This window comes from Cynara cardunculus (assembly GCF_001531365.2).
Source record: "Cynara cardunculus var. scolymus isolate 2C chromosome LG 9, CcrdV1, whole genome shotgun sequence".
Taxonomy (NCBI): domain Eukaryota; kingdom Viridiplantae; phylum Streptophyta; class Magnoliopsida; order Asterales; family Asteraceae; genus Cynara; species Cynara cardunculus.
The window spans coordinates 9,731,523-9,750,587 of NC_037536.1; the positions used below are offsets into that span (position 1 = coordinate 9,731,523).

Consider the following 19,065-nt stretch of genomic DNA (forward strand, 5'->3'; position numbering starts at 1 on the left):
TATATTTTAAAATTCATATATGAATCTTGAAGTGGTTTAAGATCTTAATTATAAGTTTTAAATTGATTCACGTACAAATTATATGTATGTGTATGTATATACATGTAGGATTCGAATATGAATTATATTAGAATTCATATATTCATATATGAACAAATGCACATCTAATTATTATTGTCTGCTAATGGTTTAATGAGATTTTTTTATGTTTGGTTACATTTCAAACGACCAACAAAAAATGTCGTTATTCGTGTTCACATATGATATTTAGGCAAATGAGATTTAATCCATTTTATATATTGTAAAATTGTCAATGATTTCAAGGTGAAAAATTAGATAAAAAGTATATGATTATCAATATTCAAAATTTGTTTAAAAAAAATAGGAGATAGATTAGGATATTTTCGATAGTTTTCTTAATTAGTGAAAAATATTTGGAAATCATTATTTTAAACTAGTGATTAAGATTGTTTTTTTCCATTGTTAAAATTTTGGGCTTTCTCATTTGAACCACACAAAATATATATATATATATATATATATATATATGGAATGGTTCAAACAATAATACATTTATTTTACAAGAACGCGGGAACATCCTTTTATTATAGAGAATCACATGTGATACTATTATTCCATCACATATGATACATATGTGATACTAATCAGAGAGGCAGACGATTTTCGATGCGATCTTGGTTGCGGGCCAAGTCGCCCTTACACTACTAAGCCCTCTCACAAGTATTATCACATGTGATAAGGTTATTGTTGATATGATACTATAATCCATCAAGACCATCACATGTGATGCTAAATCATAGATGCAGACAACCTTTGGTGTGATCTAAGTTGTAGAACACATCGTCTGCACATCACAGGGTCCCCTCACGCGTATTATCGCATGTGATAAAAGTGTTCTCGTATTCTCATAAAATAGAGGTGTTCTCGTTTGAACCTCCACCTATATATATATATATATATATATATATATATATGAGATTATTTGAGAACATATGACAACCAACATTAACAAGTTAACTTATGTGAAATTTTGCTAACAAAGTGTTTCTTACACTTCTCATAAAATTTTAATTTTCAACGGAGCCAATCCTATATAGACATTGGATCATGTGAGAAAATAGATTTTTGGTGAGAAATGGTGAAAATGCTTTTATATTGCATGAATATTGCACTATATTTTATATTTTATGAAGATGATGAAACTTACAAGTTACAGGCATGTATATGTAATTTCACCGTTTTCTATGAAGATGGCCACATCCACACGCTTTCATGCAATATAAGACCAAGGTTATATTTCTCACGGGAATCAAACCCTACATATATATATATATATATATATATATATATAGGGTTGGGTTCCGGTAAAAATGAGTGTTAAGGTGAGAAACGTGAGAAGAGATCTTCACTCTTAGAGGCACAGTAGGCTGAGATGCACCAGATCAATCCTTGTTGCAATTCATAGATGAGTTTGAGATTAAAGATGATCAATGGTCTAGATCCCTTCCTACGCTTCTCACCTTAACTCTTCTTCTTACACAATCCTTCGCCTATATATATATATTCCGTGGATTCAAAAGAGGACACCCCCCAATTTACGAACACACCTATATACTATAGTCAATCACATGTCATACTAGAAAGAAGGGCAATCTTGTCCAAATTGTGCTCACATTCCTGGTTTTAATTTTAAAATTACATCTTAGTCACATGTGAAACAGATATTCATGTTTTTTGAGGGTGTTGAACCCCTCCTCTCTATATATCTGCATCTTAGAAGGAGAGAATGAATTGTCCATACAAGTCTTGAAAGACTTGTAATTCTAGGAATCATGTGTGTACATGAGTCAATGAATCAAAGATATTTTCATTTGTTAATCATCACTTAAATTACTACACATTCATTGATGAATCAATTATCAATTAGAGCTAACTCAGGCAACTCATATGCTCGGTCTTTTCAAGAATCTATCTTCACTCACATAATATCCACAATTCAACCAAAACACAATCTGCAAAACTTGTCATCTTTCCTAACTCGAAGGAACCAACGCCAAAATCTTCTCCGCTTGATCCGGAAAGAAAGTTATGAAAAGATATGCACCTGTAAATATCACGATTTTAAACACGTTAGAAACTTGGAGATCTCCAACTCATAAATTCTCACACCATTAGGAGGAACCAATACATGCCAACGTGAAACATGAATGGGTTCCTCGTCAAAATGGTGGGACCCAATCCAATTACATAATAGAAAATAACTAGAACTTAGGTTATGGGACTTATTCTTATAGAACACCATCATCTAAAATTACAACTTACAGATGAGCACGGTCCCAAGAACAGCTGAGATTTTGCCTTGCACTTGGACCAGACCAGCCTTGCCTGCGTCTTTTAGCTCCGTAGGACCAACAACATCAAACATTCCTAAGAATCAACATAAACGGAATAAAGAAACGGTTGATGTTCTCCTAACCTTAGTTGCTCACTACAACAAAATATCTAAACCTAATGTTGTTGTAGTGGCTTCAGCATGCATAGAGAAGTAGACACATTTGAAATGAACCTGGTTTTACAGATTGGAGTCCTGATGTTACACATGCTATATTCTGGAATCCAGCTGCTTCTAGCTTGTTTGCAGCACCAGCAGACCTTAATAAACATCATCATCAATCACAAAGAAAGGAAATACAAGCTAAAAGAACTTCATTCCTCAAGATCAAGAGTTTTGGTTGATACTGATTGATGGTTTTTTGGTGTAAATAAGGTTTGATTTTCATTTTCACTCACTACTATGTCAATAGCCAACAGTATACCTTAATCCTTCTTGGCAAACGATTAGAATTTTACTATCGGGCGAGTGCTGGCTCTTCACCGACTGCACGAACTCTGGATTAGGCTTAGTATATGGCAATCCATAAAACAAACCCGAAAAGTTGTTATGCAGTTGCCTCTTGATTATGGTTCCTGCACAAAGACGAACATTTACCATGATCAAAGAAACCCCATAGGAGGCAAAGCTTGAAGCAATCGACAAGATTACTTTATATTAAGGTCCTGTTTGGCTAACTAAAAGTTTATTATCTGAAAAGCTAGTTGATGGCTAATAAGCTCGTGTTAGTTAATAAACCAGTTATATTCGGTAAAAACTGACTAATAAGTTAGATGACTATGTAAAATGACCCATAATGAGATAATAATTAGAAAAATGCTCATAGGGCTTACTGAAATGCTACTTGAGGTGAAGTAGCCTTTCAAAAAAGTGAGCTTACGGCTAACCAAACGAGTTAAGCTAACCGGCAACAAAGCTTAGGCTTTTAGGGCTCCTCTTAAGAGCATCCCGGTGGAGGTTTTTATATGAACCTACTTTTTGTACTTTTTCTTGCACCATTATATCAAACTCATCAAATTAAGAATTTATATAAAATCCAGAATGTTAATTCTTACACTTTTGTGGGTCCGATGTATTTTTCATCATCAAATATTTAATTTATACAACCTCACACACACATAAATAAAGAACTAATAAAATGTCATCTCATGCAAAGTTCAAGAAGAACTCAAAGGGGGTGAGGTCTCCACAATGTTGGTTCTCGTAAAAAGCTACACGAACATTGCATTGGAGATGCACTAAGAAGTCAGCGTAGAGTCCCTCCAAGGCCACGGACTAGCTGTTCTCCAGGTACCATGTGATTAGTTGAGGTGCACACAAGCACAAGCTTTGCCCGGATATCCATTGTCTAAAAAAAAAACAAGGTTTTTGCAATAACCTCAAACAATAAGGTAGCTTATAGTCATCATACATAGCCTAAGATTTCCTTCACCCCCTTGGAAAACAAACAAATCCTGGTGCACAGCGAAATCGATCGTCTAAACAGAAGCCTTTTCGGGTTTTACGGATTGAAGTTGTTATACCTGGATCATTGTCCTGATTTTCGATGAAAAGGGGAACATGGGTGCATGATTTTATGTGTGCTCTATCGTATTGAGTTCGATCTCGAACATCCACAATCGAGTAACCTTCTTCTGATATAAGTCTCTTTGCTTCTTCAGCATTGATATAATCAATTTCTGCACTAATTCTTAGATTTGTACGCATAATTCGAGTGATTCCACCACGAGGAGTATTAAACCTCAATGAAAATGTCCCCAAATTGCTGAAAACAGATCACAAATTGAAGAGAGTTCAATTCATAACCAAAAGCTATAATTACCAAAATCATTTCATTTTCATTCGAGAAGTCAAACCCTATTACTTTCTTAATTGAAAATTGATGCAGATAATGTCGTCCATTTGACATCAACATCAAAATTACAGTCGTAAACAAGTGAAACCACATACATTTTCAGCATAACGGAAATGGAATCGTTCGAACTTTTTTGAGGATACGCCAACTGAGAGCATATGTTTCGAAAATTGAGCAGAAAACATGGGAATTTGAAGTGGTTTTAATGGAATCTGAAGAGAAAAAAGAAGCAATGTTACCTCGTGGAAGAGAGTGCAGAGGAGCAAGAGTAACTGATCCCCGCCATTGGTGAGGAGGTGAGTGTGTCTGGATATTTCTGGAAGAGAAGAAAGGGAGTGATTACTTGTGAAGAAGCCATGGATGGCCCTCAGAAATTCAAGATGTTCAATGGGTTTCTGACACGTGGCGTTCTTGAAAATGAATGAGATTGGGTTCTTAAAACTATTAAACATTCAGAAATAAATTTTTCCTTTACACAACACTGTTTTTGGTTTGTTTGTTTATTAAGAGGTGAATCTTGTTTTGTAAAAAAAATTTGTTTTTTAATGGTTCTAAAACTTTTTGAATGATTTGGTATCATGAGCATCTTTAATCATTCAACATCCTAATTTTATTGTAAACAATAATCGAACAATTATATTTCATTTTGTATTATATCATGAGAACATCTTAATCATTATGATCACTTAATTATTCTACATCAAACTATTCAGCAACTGTCAGACAGCCCTTTAGTTTTTACAGATTTTTTTTTGAATAAATAAAATTTTGAAAACTTTAATATCGATTAAATACATTTTTATAAAAAAGGTTTAATGGTAACAGATTAGATGATTTTGACGGTTACTGAATGGTTTGGTCTAAGATGATTAAGTAGTCAGAATGATTAAGAAATTTTTATAATATAGTGTAAAATGAAATATGGTTATTTGGTAATTGTTCAGAATGAAATTATGATTCTGAATTGGTTAAAGATACCCAAAATACAAAACCATTAAGTGAGTTTTAAAATCATTAAGAGACAAACTTTTTTTTGTCAAAATAGATTCATCCTTTAATGATTTAGAGTCTAGCTCTTAATAAAACTATTAAAAGGTATTTAACAATCCACAAATATTAAAAAGTGTATAATATAATTAAATATTTACATAACAAGTATACTTTAAATAACGAATTAAAGAGGATGGTATAAAAGGGAACACACTTGATGTTCTACTTAGATAATTACCGAACAATTATCCTTTCAATGTATGCAATATAAAACAACAAATAGTTTTTCCGTTTCTATATGTTCTTTTCTTTTGATAAGAATGTTCTCATATTCTTGTAAAATGAAGGTGTTTTCGTTTGACCTCCATCTATATATATATATATATATATATATATATATATATATATAGGGTTGGATTCACGTAAGACCAAAGGTTTTTTGTGAGACCCGTGAGACCAATTTATGTTCATTAATCAACTTTATAAGCTAATGATCTAATGGTCTAAAATTGCACGGCGACAATTTTGTAATTATTGAGAAGTCTCGTGGCAATTTTGTGATTATGAATGTTGAGGTTGTAGATCTAATCCAAGGATTGAGAATTGGTCTTACGGGTCTCACGAAAAAACTTTGGTCTCATATGATCCCAAGTCTCTCTCTCTATATATATAACGATAATCAAATAAGAACCATAAACATGTAAGAACAAATATAAAAATATTCTTACATTATTATTTTTTTTAATCAAAAACTATAATTTAACATATTGTTTCATATATATATATATATATATATATATATATAAAATGATAATCAAATAAGAACCATAAACAGGTGAAAACAAATATAAAAATATTCTTACATTTTTTTTATCAAAAACTATGAATTAACATATTGTTTCACATAAGTTTGTGTTCGTCTTATGAAAAAATTGTATGTGAAACTTTTTTTTATTTACTTGGTGCAACAAAAAATACATAAAAATATTCATACGGTGAAACAAATACATGTAAAACTATCATATTATGAAACAAATATATGTAAAACAATATCTTAAATCCTAACATTTGTTATTTTATGTGTTTGTCTTTAAAATAAACTGAAACTGATGACCGATTTACAATGAAACAATAAAACCAGAAGCAACAAAACTGATGTGTTTGTATGATTATGAATCAAATTGTCTAAAATCCATCGAGAACCAATCGCACCGTATAAACTTCAAATCAAACAAGCACAGACCCACATCGAGCCGGATTCTTTAAGGGCATCCTGTGCTGTTTCTGTTGTGTGGCTCGTGTCGTGGCTATCAAGACCTGCGACCAGCGCTCAGTCTAAAACAACGGTTATCCATCGTAAAGAATGCAATCTACCATAGGCACTATCACTACATAAAATTTTAAATGTCATTTTGATCATGCTTTGGAAGTTCACAGTGGTCCATACAGAATGAAAGGTTAAAATTCTTATTTGAGTCAAGAAAACTGCTGTAAATTTATTTCAGCAAACTGCGATTAAAAACACACTACGAAAGGAGAGTATGTTTGCATCTCCGAAACAAAAACATACACCAAATATTGGAAAGGGGGGTTGATCAGGTTTCACAATCGTAAGGCGTTCAATTGGCATCAACTCTTTTCTTGGTAGTATAAGGGTAATATTCCTTTCCGGTATCAACTCTGGTGGTCTGCCCGCCAACATCAATTGCCGCTGAAGTAGCTGCAAGTGCAGCGCCAGCAGAGAGTGCTGTTGAAATGCTCTTGCCTACAAAAACACCATGCAATCACTAAACACATTTACCCAATCTTGGTCAAAAAGCAAAAAATTAAAATTTATCTTTGATCACAAAATAATTATCACTAAACACAGTTAGCTAAATCTTGAAATTCTAAAAACCAAATCAAAAGAACCTCCACCCAGGGTTGTTTCCTTGAAGACCTCTTGCTTGTGAAAAGTGTGACAAATAGAGAAAGTCGGATAAGAAGACCCCCAACTATGAAATTCTCTCGGTAAAAACTACAAGGCCTCTAATTGTTAAACCAAAATTGATCCTCACATAGGACATAAACACAATTCTGGAGAAAAAATTGGATCAGAAGTAGGGGTGCATGCGGGTTGGGTTGGGCGGTTTTTGACATTTTTACAACCCAACTCAATTATAACGGTTTAGAAAATCTCAACACAACCCAACCCGGCCCATTCAAAAGTATAACCCAACCCAATGGTTAATACGCATACTTCATAGGTTCATCTATGCAATGAAAACAGAAATTCATAGAAAGCAAACAACTTCTAAACATTTGTGGTTGCAACTTCTAGGAGCATATATGCAAGAGAAAATCATATACTAAAGTGCATATCGATCATTGACATCATACAGTTGCATGTATGATCACTATATTTATCTTTTTCCAAAAGAAATCAAGTGAATATCCCAACTCCTACAAGCTCCTCAAGATTGCTCGCCATGCATGTATCCAATATAGGTACAAAACTCATGACTAGGGGCAAAACTCATGACTAGGGACAAAACTCATGATTCAGAAGCCAGAGTAAAGTTTCTGGCTCCTGACTAGGGACAAAACTCATGCAGTTTATCAGCTGGTCAAAACATGAGCAATTCAATATTAACAGAAAATAGAAAGTAAGTAGCATAAAGTACATGCAGCCACAACAACATTGAATGTCATGAAACAAGATATAAAGCACCAAACCTATCGATTGTGTTGTTCTAGGCAATAAGCACCAAGTTAATTCATCAAATAACAGCAACATGCAGCTTATGAGACAGTCAAAATAAGCAATTCAGCATAACAAAAACGAATCTGAAATAAAAGAAAATAGCCATTTATGAGTGTCGGTCTTTGTTCCTACCCAACCTCAATCCATAATGGAGCTTGACATCATTTAATGCATAGGTTATTTTCAGCCTCATGAACTAATAATACAAAACCAAGCGCCTTCAACTTCGAGTTCCCTCATACTGAAACCCCCTTCTACCCCCACAAAGAAATTGCATTTTCCTCCCCACACAAGACAATCCATATAAACAAAATAATTTAAGAATGAAAAGCAAAGCTTCCCCCCACTAAATTATAGGTGCATGACTGATAACTCTGAAGCGCTTAGAAGAAAACATACATCAGCTATCAATCAGTTGTTTGTTCACCAATTTAGTTACCATAAGTATTCAGTCCACACTGGAGTACAACCTGGGCAGTCAATCAAACTCAAGCCCACAAATATGATAGGACCTGACAATATGATAGGACCTGACACTTCTTATTGAATTAAAATGATGATAAAACAGAACTTAACAGTTGCCCGACTTTTGAGAGATCGTCTGTCTCTTCAAACCCCACAACGCTATTAATAGACTTAACAAACAGACTACCTAATGATTTCGTTAATCCCCTTCCCAAATCAGTTCCTTAATATCAAACTAACTTTAACGCAGGCCCAGGTCCAAGAGTCTAACATAACATAACTGTCAAAGAGAAGAGAGGAGATGTGGAGACATTAAATCATAGATGAACAAACGAATAGGCATACCTGTGGATATATAAACACCCTAATGCGAACGTTCACTATTTATTTTCTCTGTGTAGTATATCAGTTGAAAATGTGCTTGATCGGCACATATTTCATTTAAACTAAAGAACCTCAGACAAAATAATTTTTAATCCATTATAGATGGGACCAGACGATTCACTTTTGACTCGCCGACAAGAACCCCATGCTTTGTCGAAGCTAATTCATCATAAACTGGGATCAGGTTTTCACAACAATGATGGAAATAAAGAATTGAAGATGATCAACCAGAAAAGCAACTCTTATCAACTAGTCCAAATTGCTAAAACTCCTGACCATGAAAATTACTATGAAAAACCTGATGGAGAACTTTCAGAAATTACTATATGCTAAATACCGAACTGCTTACAGATAAACTTGGTTTCCAACCAAATGGCATGCAGCGATGACTAGCAATCAAGGTTGAATTATTCAATGGCACACAGCTTCAGACCAATCTTTATTGCTGTTTATGGTTATATCAGTCCTAATCTGGAAGCTTTAAACCACCTTAAGAGTTAGGACATATAAATCCCGCAATAATGTCGATTATATGCTAGTAGAACTTTAACCACCTTGCTTTTCCAAAATTCTGAATGGTGGGCAATAGAACCCATCAGCTTCAAGTTGTGACAAATCTCCTTTTCCCAATATAAGAAAGAGAATAAACAGGGGTTTGAATACTTGGTTAAAAGTAATAAAAACTGTTAAATTAATAATCTTTATAATGCATCTCTCCAATTATCTTCAGATCAAAGTCTTCTAACAGCTTGCATGACCTGACACAAGATTGCTCTTTACACATCTCTGACTCCCCTATATTCTATTTACAAGTCACATGAACTTAAAGATACCCCAAATCCCCAATGACAATTTTATGCAAGTAGCATTATTTCTTCTGCCAGCACTTGGTAATAAAAATATAAAATCAAGCATTCATAAATCTTAATACAGGTAGGTACCACTGCTTATGGAACAGGATTAACTGCACAACTTTTCCTGGTTCATTGCAACTTTGTGGGTCAGATTCATAAGAATCATTTACCATTGCTCTCTGCCACTATATATATGCCTCTTTAAACAAAATTTTTTAGGGATTATGATAAGCCGTTGGTTATAAAGATTCGATTTTTTCCTCCCGGGGAGTGTATTTTCCTATAGTAAGCATGTGACATAAGTGAAAATTAATGAATGGTACCAATTCCCAGATATGCCACAAAGTGAAGTAAACAAAATAAAGTAAGCAATGGACTCTCCATAAACATACAGACCAAAAAAATAAAGGAGTTCAAACTCATAAGCTAGCAAAAATATCATCACGCAAGAGGAACTGAATATCCATACATTACATACAGACTTAGGTGAACAACAGAATGCTAACCTTTAAAGCCGAGAATGGCAGCACCAGCAACGAACCCACCAACTGCTCCATTAACAAAGTCTCTCTTCGTTCTGTAATTCTGTGTCAATTGCTCTACACCAATGTAGACTCCACCAATTGCAGCAAAAGTCAATCCATGGTTTCCCATCATCTTTAATGTCCTAATCAGACCCGGTAGAGCAACATTTCTCTCAACACGAGGTACATCCAACCAGGTAGCAACTATGGTACCCCATATAGTTCCAGCAGCCAAACCAGTTGCGGCACCCTTCATCGTTTTCGTCATGGATGAATCTTCCTCCTCCAAGTATCTACGGTCTGTAGTATCCATAGCTATCTACCAACTGGAAAATCCATTCACAAAGTTGAACAAACATAGCATTTTTGGGGTTCAGGGAGAAATTTTAACATTGGCATCTGGTAAGGCTTTGCACAAAAAGCCAGAACGTTAACCATATATCAGCAACATGTTTATAGATACCTTAATTCTTTGGTCGATCAATTCATTAAAAATAACATTAGATAATTTAATTAGCCACAAAAGATCTTGGAGGACTATATTCGCTCTCCAAATCATCCAAATTATTAATTTTTCCAACTCGGTAACAATCAATCTAATTCGAAATTTCAAGATCACAGCCTTTGCGTTTTTACCAATCCATTAAAAACCTTGGTCTTGTATCACACAACATTTGGCAGTTCCAAAACACCCAATTGCATATAAATGGGAATGGAATATCTTCCAGTACATTATCATATCTTCATTAGATACATCTATAGAAAATAAAACTAAAATAACATAAATCAAAGCACAATTCTAGGTAACAAGCTATTTCACGTACTTAAAATGCTAACCCTAGAATCAAATGTACCGACGGATGCATCCGTTCAAGTTTGATGAAAAAGATTAGAGGGAGATCAGTAGATGTGGTGTGTAGGGAGGAGGATTAGATTGCTTACCGGAGTGGAGAATGCAGAGTGATCGGATTTGCAGTGATCGCAGGGGAAGAGACGGACCGATACTGATACGGGAGGCGTTGCGTTACTTCTGGATTTGTACAGTACGAAGTAGGAACCCTGGTTAGGTAACGTTAAGTTACACCCTCACATATATAACTTAGTTCATTTAAATTACATTATTGGTCCTTATAGTTAACACTTGCGATCAAGTCTCATCCTTATTTTGAAAAAACTACACTTCCATCAAGTCTCATCCTTATTTTGAAAAAACTACACTTCCAATCACTAGGATTACTAGGTCCCTTCGAAATAATCCCCCTTAGAAAAAGTTTGTTACCTTAGAGGTATTATAGGCGTGTTTGAGATTGCTTATAAAAACAACTTATTGACTTATTCTAGTGTGGTACGGATGATAAGCACTTTTGAGTGTTTGGATAAACAACTTATACTGGTACCAAACCGGTAATAAGGAGTTTCTGAAGAAGTTAAAACATTCTAACTTATAATAAGTTGATAAGCACTTTTGTAAAAAGCATAACTTATAATGGTTTTCCGAGCTGAGGTACGTAAGAAGATCGAAAACTACTACAAACGAAGTCGATTTACAAGAGGGTTGGATGTCATCTATCTTGGCTGAAGGGTATGAGTTGGATTCAGAGAATGGTTGAACCAGAGCAACCTCATCGTTAGGGTAAGAAGGGGTTTGACCTAATCATCAAATTTTACCCTCTCCTGCCCTCACCTTCGTTCCCCTTCTTCTTTTCCTTCCTTTATTCTTCAAGCATCTCTGTAGCCACCTACAAGGTCACAACTAGGGGTGCACAAAACGTCCAACCCGACCCAAAATAACCTAACCCAACCTAACCCAAAAGCCATTCAATACCTAATCAAATCGTAAAATCTTCAAACCATAGATACTGGGTTGGAATTGGGTTAAGGGCCATTTAAAACCAACCCAACCTGATGAATAAGATGTCTTTTTATATCTCCTTTATAATTGCTAGCCTTGTTTGTATGCTCTTATTTTCATTTTGTTTCAGTTAAACACAATCGCTTAGCTAGATTGTAAAATGATGTACTAAAATTTCAACCCAACCCAACTTGTATGATTCAGATTGGGTTGGATTGTACTTTTCTTTGAGTTGGTTTGAGATTTTTCAAACCGCAAATTATTAGAGTGGAGTGTTCAGATGCCTTCAACCTGACCAATACAACCCGTGTGCAGCCCTACCTGCGACCTCCATTTCTAACCCTTGTCCTTTTCTTTTCACCTCTGCCTTTTTATCTTGATTTCGATATCAATCCTATTGCAAAAACTCCACCAAACTTCACTTTTCTCGCTGGATCTCAAATCTAAAGAAAAAAAAGATTAAAAAGACTAAGATACCTCTGATTTAATGGATCTTTTAATGAAAGTTAGTCAGAGAAGCCAAAAGTGTAACAAAATGACTACCGTGGTGACCAAAAGTGTGATTTTTTAGAATAGCAACGAGAATTGATAGTGAATGTCAACCATATGAACCACAGGTATAATTTACTTTTAATTTAATAAATAAATAAAAAGACAAAAATGAAATTAGTTCGGTTTTTGTCTTTATTCTGAAAAATCAACTCACAAAATTTTCATTTAAGATATTCAGTGAATAAATATTAAGGAAATTAATATAAATAGTCATTTTGGCCGACTAAGGGGTTGTTTACCAAATTTTCTATTAAGTCATGTATGGATAAATTTGTCTGTTTGTATTAAATTGTTTATCTACATAAATTTATGTTATTGTTTACTTTTCTATCTGAATCAACAATCTGAATAATAGAAATTACCAATTTACCCTTGAGTATGAACTAAACCGAATGAATAATCAAACAACAAGAAATCGATTTTGAAGAATCTGTGCAATATTCGAACAACAAAAAATCGAATGAAATAGCAATCGAACATTCAAACAACAATCAAACTATGAGGAGATATACACCGAAATCAAACAACAACATTCAAACTGGCGTGAATCGAATTAGGAGGAGATATACAATCGAACAACAATCTAGTTCGGTGAAAGAAGTCAAACTAGGAGGAAAAATCGAACAAGAAGCAATCGAACAGGCAATCAAACAGGCGTGAATCGAACAACAATCCAGTTTGGTGAAGGGAAATTACCTTTAAAAAGATGGAACCAACACCGTGAATCGAACAACAAGCAATCGACCAGGCATGAATTGAACCAACATCGTGAGTTTTGAGCTGTCTAGGGTTTTTTCAAGCAATCAAACAACAAGCAATCGTCGCGTCTAGGGTTTTTCAAGTTACGCGTGTTATTTAGAAGGAGGGGTAGGCGGATCATTTTTTTGAACTGAACATGGACAAGAGTGGTAATCCATATGAGTGAATAAGTCAATTTTTGTCCGAATAAGCCATAAGTAAACATCATAATTTGGTTGTGCGAATAAACTCTTTCACCCATTAAGCCCATTAAGTCATAAGTAAATACCCTCTAAATTTACTTGTTAGCTATTTCTCTCCCATTTTTTTTTAAACAAAATCACCATTTCCACAAGTAACCATTCCTCAACTTGCGAAGAGCCAAAAAAAAAAAATTAAAAAAAAAATTCTTGATGGGTCTGCAAGCAGCACATCCACAAGTTGCAGATGTGCCACATGTTAGCACCATGTTAAAGACCCTAATCCCATGTGAGCTTTGACCAAATTTGACAATATGCAAGTTTGACCATGTTTGATCATCTACAATTTTATCTAAAAACCTAATTTTCCACGTTTTCAGATATGTTTTAATTGTGATATTTTTTCAACAATAAAATAATTTTGATTCCAACTTGTATAGTAATCATACAATTTATTAATGTATTGATTGGTGATTTGATACAATTGTATTTTCTAATTTGATATATGAAAAAATTACGTTACATCTTCGTCCTGGTGGTTCATTGGTGAAAGTAAATGATGGGTGGCAGTATATATCTACTAAAATGATACACCGTGTTGTGATATTGTCCACAAACATTACACATCTGAGCTCGGTTATGTATGTTCAGAATCTTAAGATATATAAATGGGGTGTTTGAGATTGTTTATAAAAACAACTTATTGACTTATTTCGGTGTGACACATGTAATAAACAATTTTGAGTGTTTGGATAAACAGCTCATAACGGTGTCAAATCGATAATAAGGAGTTTTTGAAGAAGTTAAACCATTCTTACTTATAATAAATATTAATTGTAAAAACTATCATAATTTTATATAAAACCTCATCAACCAGATCAACCCAACCCAATTTAACGTGAAATAACTCAATCTAAAGTAACCCGATATCTAATTGAGTTGTAAAATCTTCAAAACATAGGTTATTGGGTTACTTTTATTTGAACTCATATCAACTTAATAAACCCAATATCATTTTATTTCTTGAATTTAATATGATGATTGAATCTCTATTAACATGTATATTAGACATTTAAACCATCGCGTATCCTCTTCATATTCATATATATGTTTAGTAACTGTGAACACACACATACACACATATATATAGAGAGAGGTGAGTTATTATGCAACCTTTTACATTTGTACAACCAATATAACTCAATCTCAACCGTCCATTTAGTTTGATGAATATGTGATTTCATAAAAGTTTTGATTGTTTCCTAATATAAATATTGCTCATAACTAACAAGTCATCTTTCATAAATATTCAAATTATAATAAATGAACTCTCATCATTTTCATAAATATCTCAATTGATTGAGTTGCATTGATTGTACAAATGTGATAAGTTGCATTTGAAATGTCATATATATATATATATATATACACACACATATATATACATACATATATGTATATACAAATTGAAAAAATTAATTGAAAGTGAAATACTTGCAATTTAAGAAGTACAGATAAATTGTACGAAATCTTTGATGATGAACAAGATATTATGAGTAAACTAGAGAATACTTTTGATGTACTAAAGTATCAACCCAACTAACCCGTTATGGTTTATTTATGGTTTATTTATGGTTTATCAACCCAACTAACCCGTTATGGTTACACTTTTGAGTTGAGTTGGGATTTTTCAAACCGCAATCATTGGTTTGAGTTGTTAAAATGCCTTCAACCCGATCAACCCAAAGCTGAGGCATCTTTTCATATCACACGTATAAATACACCAAGGCTAGTAAGATCATCCATCAAGTTTTAGCAAAGCATGCCATAAACACAAGATTTATAGGCAAAGAAAAAGCCAAAAGCTTCAAATTCAGGTTAAGTTCCTTATTATTTAGAACAAAGGGAAAATCAGTTTGGAAGTCAACACAGCATAAAATGGCAGTTATCTTCAAAGGAACAAACAGATTGCACTTAAACCATTAGCATACCACTCAAAGTGACCAGTCGATATGGTCAGCAGACGAGTCGTATCGCCTTCCACCTTGTTGACCGAGGCCAAGCTCACCAGAGTAGCCTGACTGCGGGATCTGACCCAAACCCAAATGGGCTTCATTGGTGTCGTAACCCCAAGCCGTGGTGTTGGCGGTTGAGAAGTGACCATGAACCGGTTGAACCATGGGTGCACCAGCATCAGGGTTGAGATAGTACTCAAGGCTCAAGGTTTGGTTGGTTGAGCCTGATGAGTGATTTGACAGAAGAGAGAGAGCACAGTTGGAGTCTTGGACTCCATTGAAACATCCTCCTGGAGGAACATTCGGATTGATGTAAGGCGGTGGATTATCCAAGCTGCTTTGCCATGGAAGTGGAGGCAATTTTTCAGTTGTGATCGGAAGATCATTGGTGGCACGTGGTGGTGTTCTGGTGGTTGGCCACTGAACACTGGCAGCACGAGGTGGTGCTCTTGGGCATGAAGAAAAGTCCATCAGAAAGCTTCCACCATTGCCATTGTTTTCTGTCATTTAGTTCCACAAAGAAGCAGTAAGAAAGAAACTTCTATAACCCCATGTTTAAACGTTAACCATCGTAAAGAAAGAATGAGTGTCCTTGCGATGCAACGGAATGTAAAATTAACTGTAAACCGAAAATTGAAAATGATCAATTGTGTGATGGGGTTTCCAAAAATCTCAAATATTCTGTCGTTTATTTGGTTGATTGACATTGTATTGGGGAACGGCAGTAGAAGGAAATGCGATCTAACCAAAGATAGAGGAGGGAAGACTTCCATAGCGAGTGGATAGTAGAGATCCAGATGTTGGCTTCCTCCGACGTTCATTGTGCCCGGCCAAGCGCCTGCGGCAGCTTCTTTTCCCCTGATCAAACTCCGGTAGTTGATGGAACCTGCAAAGAGGTCATCAGGGTCATCGTAACTTGCTATTTCCTGTATGTAATTGTTTGTTCTAGAGTCTTGCTAGTTCTTTAATAAAATCTTGCTGTTGTTCAAAGGAAAAAGGCAATAAGGTTTGAGCCTTTAGGGCTTAGGATTAGTCGAGGTGCACACAAGCTGGCCCGGACAACCATAATTACCAAAAAAAAAAAGGGAGCTCCTTGTTCCGCTAGATGTACAAAAAGACTGAACCCGTAAATGTAACAAAAACCGATTGAGATGACCATACCATCTGCCTTAAATTCTTCACATTGTTGATGGGTAGTTTACACATTTGACCAATAATGGAATAGTCTAACTAAAATAAAGGGCCATTTACCAAACACTTACAATGCAAGCATTTACCGGATGTCACTTACTACCAAGAATCTTACCCCGGAATAGGCATAGAATGATCTTACCCGGTTAGCGCTTCCCAAATAATAGACGCTTGTCAACAATCCACTTTGATGGCCAAGAATGTTAACCGATAAGGTAATTGTGGATGGTGACTCTTCCCGGTAAACGCTTATCCACGGTAAGCGTCCATAAGGGTGGTGCCTGTTTGGTTTGAGCTTGGCTCCAATGGTCAAAAGTGCTTGGAGGTCCCAAGGTTCAAATCCAAAGGAGGAATAAAAATCCTCTTTCGACTAGTATAGCGGGTTGGATATCCAGTTTAATCCAAAAAAAAATATATAAAGATCATAACAAACATATAATTCTATCATGTTTTTTCTCAATTTGCTCAAGATCTTGTATCTTAGTTCTTGGCATTAGATCTTTACCAAAGAAATATACCAGAAACTGCAATATGTTACTCTTCATCTAAAGACCAAATGCCTGAAACAACACATGATTGACTCTTTCAACCATTGCAAATGGGCAGATTACAACCCAAGGATTTGAGCAATCATGTATAAGAAGAAGTGCAGAGAAATCTTGAAAATGGAGTGTGTCAACAAACATATACATACAGAAACAAGTGTATCTATATATATACAAAGGAGGTGTGTATACATTTGATGGATAGCTAGAAAGATAGATAGACATAAAAATGGAATAAAAAGCAATAAAAAAATGGAGAGATATTTGGGAGGTTTACCTGCTGCACTGCTGGCAGAACCTCTGCTCAAGGCCATTAACAATGACCTTAGCTGTTTTGGAGTGAACACCACACACTTTGTGCCTTGAATAGTATGTTTTAGCATCACTCAGATCCAGATTACACCCTTCCACCTGACACCTAGGTGGTTGCTGACCCTGTCCCAAACCCACCTGACCACCGCTGCTACCAGTTCTTCCTTTCTTCGGTGGCCCTCCACCACCTCCACCGTCGCCGCCGCTTCCCACCGGAGACAACCCACCTTGGGATTTGGTCTCAGCTCCAACACCCACATCCTCAAAGTAGATTTCTTCCCCAAATTTAAGACCAATTTTGAGCAGCTGTGACTTGGAAGAAGAACTAGAACCACTCATCTCCATAGTCTTTCTGTATCTGCTGCCCCCTTTTGTTAGTTGTCGAGCTCAATCATGATCTTTTGTGGGACCAATCCCAAAAGTACTGTTGATAAGGTTTAAAAGCTCGATTATAGAAGAGAGAATATATGTATATACATGGATACATACATATACATATACATATACATGATGATGATGACGATGAAGATGATATGTGTAAGTATAATACAAGAAACAGAAAAGCAAAGAAAGATGAGAGGGTACTGATGTTTTGACAAGACACTTGTGTCCCAGCTGATGATTAGCTTTTTGACAAGAAAGTTTTGGAGGGTTGGAGACTGGATTTTTCTGGGGGTTTAGGGTGAAGCAAGGGGCTGACAATGACAAAGAAGGGGGGGCATCCACATTGGCAGATAGAGTTAGGGATTAATGGAAAGATGGGAGTTGTACTTGGTGCTAAATGAGTGGTACCCTGAAAGAAAGACTGGTAAAATAAATGGAGCAAGAAAAAGATGGGAAGGAAGGTTTGTAGGAGGTCTCAGAAGCTTTACAATAATCCTTTTATGGCGACTGTTTTCTGTTCTAAACAAACCATTTTTCTTTTCATTTTCCTCTTTGGGAGCATCACCACAAATAATGGGTAATGTATTCCAACACTAAAATCACAGTTTTGGCCCTATCCACTTTCCTTATGCCACCCAACTTTAAAACCACAAACATCCTACTCATCTATTCTTTTATATATATATATATATATATATATATATATATATATACATACATATATATATATATATATACATACATATATATATATATGGCTACTTTAATTTACAACCACTTTAAAACTTACCGATTCTTCGTGATAATGAATAAAAACATGAAATTTGTATAAATTCAATATTATATTTTTTAGTAGGTAAAATAGACAATCTAACAAATTCAGACGTTTATCAGGTTACAAAAACAAACTGTATTATTGATTCAGATTTCAGACTTCAACACTATTTCTTATAAATCAAAAGTGAAATAAGATTTCAGGCTTCAACATCTCTTAAAAACTGATGTCACCTTATAAATGAATGGTTATTAGGGCATTTCCTAGTTTTTC

At 34.9% G+C, this 19,065-nt stretch overlaps 4 protein-coding genes across 5 annotated transcripts in view; 1 reads left to right on the forward strand and 3 right to left on the reverse strand.

Moving 5' to 3' along the window:
• Positions 1–4,509, forward strand: part of LOC112517671 (TBCC domain-containing protein 1-like) — a 20,206-nt gene extending 15,697 nt beyond the window's left edge. For both annotated transcript variants that reach the window (XM_025125050.1, XM_025125048.1), the window contains exon 11: positions 4,302–4,509. The gene's annotated coding sequence lies outside the window, so the exon portion shown is untranslated. The remainder of the gene's footprint in view (positions 1–4,301) is intronic.
• LOC112517672 (rhodanese-like domain-containing protein 9, chloroplastic) lies at positions 1,873–4,631 on the reverse strand. The gene is made up of 6 exons (XM_025125054.1): positions 4,508–4,631; positions 3,937–4,178; positions 2,838–2,988; positions 2,588–2,673; positions 2,344–2,448; positions 1,873–2,125 (listed from the first exon to the last, which is right to left on the reverse strand). Exons 1-6 carry the CDS (start codon positions 4,624–4,626, stop codon positions 2,055–2,057), a joined length of 774 nt encoding a protein of 257 aa, XP_024980822.1. The 5' UTR covers positions 4,627–4,631; the 3' UTR covers positions 1,873–2,054.
• A 2,018-nt stretch (positions 4,632–6,649) lies between these two features.
• On the reverse strand, positions 6,650–11,297 carry LOC112518678 (outer envelope pore protein 16-3, chloroplastic/mitochondrial). The gene is made up of 3 exons (XM_025126457.1): positions 11,171–11,297; positions 10,211–10,554; positions 6,650–7,023 (listed from the first exon to the last, which is right to left on the reverse strand). Exons 2-3 carry the CDS (start codon positions 10,539–10,541, stop codon positions 6,878–6,880), a joined length of 477 nt encoding a protein of 158 aa, XP_024982225.1. The 5' UTR covers positions 10,542–10,554; positions 11,171–11,297; the 3' UTR covers positions 6,650–6,877.
• A 4,183-nt stretch (positions 11,298–15,480) lies between these two features.
• LOC112518457 (squamosa promoter-binding-like protein 14) lies at positions 15,481–18,082 on the reverse strand. The gene is made up of 3 exons (XM_025126158.1): positions 17,599–18,082; positions 16,332–16,471; positions 15,481–16,085 (listed from the first exon to the last, which is right to left on the reverse strand). The coding sequence occupies exons 1-3, from the start codon at positions 17,976–17,978 to the stop codon at positions 15,565–15,567; spliced, it is 1,041 nt and encodes a 346-aa protein (XP_024981926.1). The 5' UTR covers positions 17,979–18,082; the 3' UTR covers positions 15,481–15,564.
• Between the last annotated feature and the right edge of the window lie 983 nt (positions 18,083–19,065).